The sequence below is a fragment of the Amblyomma maculatum genome, chromosome 1 (assembly GCF_055883805.1).
Source record: "Amblyomma maculatum isolate TAMU_Amacu chromosome 1, ASM5588380v1, whole genome shotgun sequence".
NCBI lineage: Eukaryota > Metazoa > Arthropoda > Arachnida > Ixodida > Ixodidae > Amblyomma > Amblyomma maculatum.
Window position 1 is genome coordinate 438,995,369 of NC_139344.1, and position 6,135 is coordinate 439,001,503.

Sequence of the window (6,135 nt, forward strand, 5' to 3'; positions counted from 1 at the left end):
TTAGAGTCTGCAACACAGTTGAAATCTCCCAAAAATATAAGCACACGACTGCATTCAAGGAAAAGCACCAACTGCTCAAAAACGCGCCGTTCTTTTTGTGTCGTTGGTGCATACAGGACCACCACCCTCACCGCACAGGTTTCGTACTTGATATCGCACACGACGAAACGCCCCCTTGCACAAGTTATTACTTGCTCCACTGCTATGCCTACACTTTTCCTCAGGAAAAGACAGCAACCTGCCGACAAACCGACTGCATTGCTTACGCAAACATTGAAGCGTGACCGAAAACCAAACACCATATCTGTTTGCTGCTCATCCTCAACCTTTGTTTCTTGTATGGCTACGATGTCTAAATCTAGTTCGCTCAACAAACGGTTCAACTGCAGTTGCTCCCGTTTCGAGGTGAGCCCTCGGACGTTTAGAGTGAACACTTTAGCGGGTTTTCCAATAAGCCATACTCTAAACCCAGCTAACAAACAATGACTAAAGGCTCACTTCCTCAGTCTCTCGTCGCTCACTCGCGACGAGGACCGCAACGCGGTTTGCAATAAGGCTAACTTGCCTTTCTTAGCGCCTTCCACCCTCCACTGCTTTTCTAGTCGACGCAGTTCCCGTTCTGTAGCTGGTACCTTTTCGTAGTCTCGTGGTCTCTTCATGGAGGCGGTTGTCATATCCATCGGGGACTCAGCAACGCTTCCTTCCGAAGTGCCTTTCGCTGTTGGCTGATCTGACTACATAGCAGCCTCTTCCCCCTTTCCAGTCGTTTCTGCAGCGAGTTCGCTAACTTGCGTCTTCCCTCCGCCGGTGGTGTGCTCCGGCTGTTGGACATCAGGTCCCTCTCCGGATCCTGTAGGGGGCAGGGCTCCAGCATTCTCCAGTTCCTCCTGGTCCATGATCAACTCGCTCCCGTCGTCTTGAGGAGGCACAATACCCGTGGCCACACGGGCGTACGTGCGGACGCATCCCTCTCGGTCGTGCTTGAAAATATGACACGAACTACATCTCGGAGTGCGGCAATCACGTCGAATGTGACCTGTCTTCTTACATCTTAAGCATATTGGTGGCCGTCCAGGCACCACCACTAACACAAGCCCTCCGTAAAACTTGTACATGCGGGGCAAATCATCAATTGAAAGCCCCTCTCTGAGCACTATTTTTACTAGCCGAGTTGTCGATTCGGCCTCTTCAAAACCCAGGCTGTTCCACTGCTCATAAGTGACTTCTTTCACATCTCCAAAGTCTTCGAACGCCCTCTGCACCGCTTCACTCAAAACGTAGAAAGGCACCCAGTGCACCTTGAAAACCAACTCACGCTTGTTCGGGTCGATGACCGCACAGTAGCGTCTCTTCAATTCCAGCGCGCCTTCTTTAAGCAGGCATTCCTTCGCTTCCTCAGTCTTCATCTTCAGCATCCAGATATGGGACATTTGGAAGGGTCCAATGCCAGCCACGTAGGCTAGTACACCGGCCTTTTCGAACGGCTCACGAAAATCCTGTATGCGATAAGGCCGGCCGGCAATATCACAGCAAAGAAAAACCGTTGTCGTCATTGCTTCTCCCGAAGGAAACGTTGGTACAACCATGCGATAGCCCAGTGGTGGGCGTCGTTCGCCGCATCCTCGGCCAGACATGACCGATACTGAGGCACGCGCAGTGCACTACCCCGGCGGGCACAGCAGCAGCAGCTCTGTCCAGATTTATGCACCATTTAAAAGCAGCCGCATCACTTTTTGAGAGCACCGCAATACGAAATGATTCAGATCTATAAAGGCCATATGTAAAGCATATGAAGTATTTTTCTTGCGCTGGTGTTCATTTGGAGTACACATTAGGTGAACGATCCTTACCCTTCATCTCAAAGCAATCAATAGGTAAATATTTCAAAAAATCTTAATGACGACGTCATGAACGGTGATATTCCTCATTTTCGCCACTTTGGCGTGCACCGAACGAAATGTCATCTGCTGCAGCCAGAAACCGCTTCTAGAGCTGTGGTTTCTGTAGGTGGCGCGGTTGCTACTATTTCAAAGCAAGTGTTCCTATGTGGGTATATAAATATAGTGCCTAGAAGTATATTCTAGGCAATATAATAAAAACGTGCCTACACTTTCTATACAGCCTCACCCTGCGCCCTTCGTACGGTGTGTGGGCTGCTGAGAAGCCAGAATCTCAATGCAGCTAAATAGCGTCTACAATGCTTCAAAAGCCTACGCAGAATTAATTAGCCTGCTTTAGAGAAACATTGAATTCCTTGGAGCTCATCAAAATGAGAAACTGGCGCCGATGTAAACATAAAGGCAGTCGCAAGAGTTTTGAAATGAAACATACAAAGGCAGCAAAATACTTATAACATCGAATCTTCTTGCGCCGCTCGTGTGCCAAAAAATAACAAAAACGGGATAAAATGGGGACACTTGGCTTTTGCCTTTATGAGCATAATGCGAAAGCGTGGATGGCTCCCCCAGCGGATTCATTTGCGGATTCTTAATCGCGTCAACTTCCTCCTCACCAACTTGCACATGTACCGCACATGCAAGGGTAGCGGGTATAATATAAATTATTATTTCAAATCCCCCACTGTTTCGAGTGCTTTGCTGAATGACTGCTATACTGTATTTCCAAGCATACCTATGACAGATGCAATGTAGCAAACTTTTTCATAGTTCGAAATTGGCGTCCAATATTAGTTATTGCCTCTGTAATATCTCACTTACTATAATGCAGCGAATATATCACTACATTGCAGGAAGCGTTGAACAATATGGTTATAAACCTCCGCGTTAACCAAGCTGTGCAAATGTGCCTGCAATTCCTTGACGCAGCGTGTCTGAGACGCCTACGTGTTCTTCGCTGAACAGCCACTGTAAAGTTAGCGTAATAAAACGTTACATAGCACCTCTGTCAGGGCCCAGTTGAAGACTGGTCATATATCTACGCTTTGAGGAATGGCAAACGCGTTCAAATCGTACAATGCTGTCTGTATAACTCCACCGCTTCTATCCTCACATTTAAGGCATCGAAGCGGCGCTCAGCGAAACAATGCCATGTTAACATGGAATAACATTTAAGAGTCCACGTTGTTGGATGGATCTTGGTACATGCTTAGGGATTTGAAATGCGCAAAGAAAAAACACACACAAGAAGACTAAAAGGACGGGCGCATACGTTCTTGTACTCTTTGTCCGTGTTTTTTATTGTGCATTTTTAATCTGTTAACATCAATGTGACGAAAAACATGTAAACGCAGAAGACGTGAAAAAGTGCCATTCCGCTTGAAAAGCCCTTTATGTCGATGGTCTGTGTTTTGTTCGGGTACGTCTTGCGAAGCAATAAAAAATGCTGCCACTGCCGATAAGACGTAAGACGCCCAACTACTGTGCCGGAGTTTCCGGGTTCGATCCCGACCACGGCGGCTGCGTTTCGATTGAGGCGAAACGAAGTGGCGTGCGTTGTGGTGTCATCCTGAGACGCACTGTGCGCGCCCGTCCTTTGCCTTTCCTTTCCCTCTCCCAGCTTTCACGGAAGTCATGTGACCGTTCTGGCTCTGTATATATATATATATATATATATATATATATATATATATATATATATATATATATATATATATATATATAATAAGCCAACAGTCGGCGAGGCCAAGGAAAGCGTTTGGGGTGGTACTTTGTCTTTTTTTTTTTTCATGTTTACTTGGATAATCACAGAAATTAGTAATGTAATCTGTTTAGCGGAAAGATAATTAAACGCAAAGTAGAAGAAAAAACAACGTGCCGATGGTGAGAACCGAACCCAAGACCTCCGAATATCGCGTCCGGTGCTCTTCCAATATATATATATATATATATATATATATATATATATATATATATATATATAATTTGATGGCTAATCAATAAAGAGGGTCATTCCTGGTCAGGATACCACGAGCGTCTGTCTGCTTATCTGACATGGTGTCAGAAGTGGGGTCAAAGCCGACCCCGATGTAGCACCGCTGCAGCCCCGTCAACCGGCGACCGACCAGCAGCCGCATCAAAGCGTTGCAGCTACTGCATCAAAGCGTACCCGAGGCTAGCAACAAGCAACCCTTCGGAATGGCGGGAATCAAGCCTCCGAGGCCTTTCGACTTCCATAACGCCGCGGACTGGCCTGCCTGGGTGAATGAATTTGATGACTGCAGGTTCGCGTCCGGACTACACGAGAAACCAGACGAAGTTCAAGTAAGGACTCTTCTCTATACAATGGGCAGAAAATAGAAGATTATTCGATCGTTAATCGTATCAGACGAAGAAGTGAACGCCCTCAGCTTCATAAAGTCGAAGCTTCATGCTACTTCGTCCACACCAAGAATACAGTCTATGAGTGTGCTCGCTTAAATCAACGCAGCCTGGAGCTGGGCGAAACAGTGGACGAGTTCGCAACCGAGCTTAACAGGCTAGCAGACAGATTGGAGTTTAAGGACATGAAGGAACGCCTAATTAAAGACCGGTTCGTAGTCGGTCTACGGGACCATGCGCTGTCCGAAGAACTGCAGAGGGATCCGAATCTCACGCTGAACATTGCTTTGGCAAAAGCACGTACGAGCGAAACGGTGAAAAAACAGCAAGCTGAGCTAAAGTCAGACGACAGTGTGATCCTAGGCGCTTGCGTCGCCGCGTTAAAGTCTAATTGTTGGATTAGTAAAACGTTTATTCGGGGCCTGCAGTAGAACGCGCGCTCGCGCGCGCGCGTTCCGGACGGGGCCTACGTCGTCCTCTGGGCACCAGCCGCGCGGCCTGGGTCCCCGCTCGCCGTGGCCGGCTCGCTGGTTCCCTGCCGGGCCAGCGCCTTGATGACCTGCTGGACGGCCCAGAGTTGTTGCTCTTGATTGTCTCTCCCTGCGGCTGCTTCCAGTCGTGGCGGGATCCTCCCAGACTTAGCTTCTTCCTGGTACTTGGTACAATTCCACAGCATGTGTGCGAAGCCGGCCACCTACGTTCGGCAGACTCTGCATTGGTCTGTCGCGTGCGTCTCGGGATACATTCTATGCATCAGCAACGGACTGGGGAGTGAACCCGTCTGTAGCTGTCTGAATAAAACGACTTGCTCTCGACTAAGCCCCGAGCAAGGGGGTGGAATAGTTCTGCGAGCTAGGCGGAACACCTTGGTTATTTCGTTGTAGTCCGTCGTGCGGTCTTTGGTGCTGAACCACAGCGGCCAGTCGACCGAGGCGCGGTCCGTTAGCGCGCGCGCCTCGGCGTGTGCCGTCTCGTTGTGGTTGGCGTTGCGGTTTGACGCCTCGCCCGCGTGCGCCGGGAACCACTTGATTCTCACTTGTCTGCTGCCATCGTCGTTTTGGTTGCCTGCAGTATGCGCACAGCTTCTTTCGCTATCCTGCCTTTGGCGTAATTTCTCACCGCCTGCCTCGAGTCGCATAGCACTGTGTGGCAGTCGCGGTCGGCGATGGCCAGGGCGATGGCCACCTCCTCCGCTTGCTCTGCCTTGGTGCATCTCGTGCTGGCGGTCGTGCGAACGGTGCCGGTCCCGTTGACAACGACCGTCGTGAACCCGTGCCGTGTATCTTGGCAAACTCAGCCGCGTCAACGTAGCGTGCGTGTGTGTCGGCCGCGTGCTGGTCTATCAGCGCCTTGGCTCTTGCTGCTCTCCTCCCTTTGTTATACTCCGGGTGCATGTTCTTCGGTACCGAGTCCACTCTGATGTTGCGCCTGATCTCATCGGGGACGGGGAGCTGCGTCTGCTCCTTGCCTTGATATTCAATTCCCAGGTTGACCAGGATTTTCCGGCCGGCCTTGGTCATAGACAGTCTTTCGAGCTGTGGGGCACGTTGGGCCTCCGCTATCTCCTCCAGCGTGTTGTGCACCCCTAGATGCAGGAGGCGTTTGGTGCTCGTTGTTTCGAACAGTCTCAGTGCCGTCTTGTAGGCTATGCGGATGAGTATATCTATCTTGTTTCTCTCGCTCTTCTTCCACTTGTGGTAGGCCGCTACGTACGCTACGTGACATATGACGAACGAGTGGATCAGTCTGATTAGGCTCTCTTCCCTCATTCCACTTTTCTTGTTCGTGACTCGTTTGTGTAGTCTCGTGGCGTTCGCCGCTTTCGCAATGAGCCGGGTGACGGTCTCGCTGTTTCTGC

General features: G+C 49.8%; 1 protein-coding gene and 1 pseudogene across 1 annotated transcript; one reads left to right on the forward strand and one right to left on the reverse strand.

Annotated features, from left to right (window-relative positions):
• Nucleotides 1–734: 734 nt before the first annotated feature.
• On the reverse strand, nucleotides 735–1,553 carry LOC146209530 (uncharacterized). The gene has a single exon (XM_084580399.1). The coding sequence runs from the start codon at nucleotides 1,551–1,553 to the stop codon at nucleotides 735–737; it is 819 nt and encodes a 272-aa protein (XP_084436525.1).
• Nucleotides 1,554–4,076: 2,523 nt separating this feature from the next.
• Nucleotides 4,077–4,708, forward strand: LOC146209531 (uncharacterized; annotated as a pseudogene).
• The last annotated feature ends 1,427 nt before the right edge of the window (nucleotides 4,709–6,135 follow it).

Excerpts from the sequence above, each read along its gene's own strand:
- LOC146209530 (XM_084580399.1), bottom strand. The coding sequence starts at position 1,553 with ATGACGACAACGGTTTTTCTTTGCTGTGATATTGCCGGCCGGCCTTAT.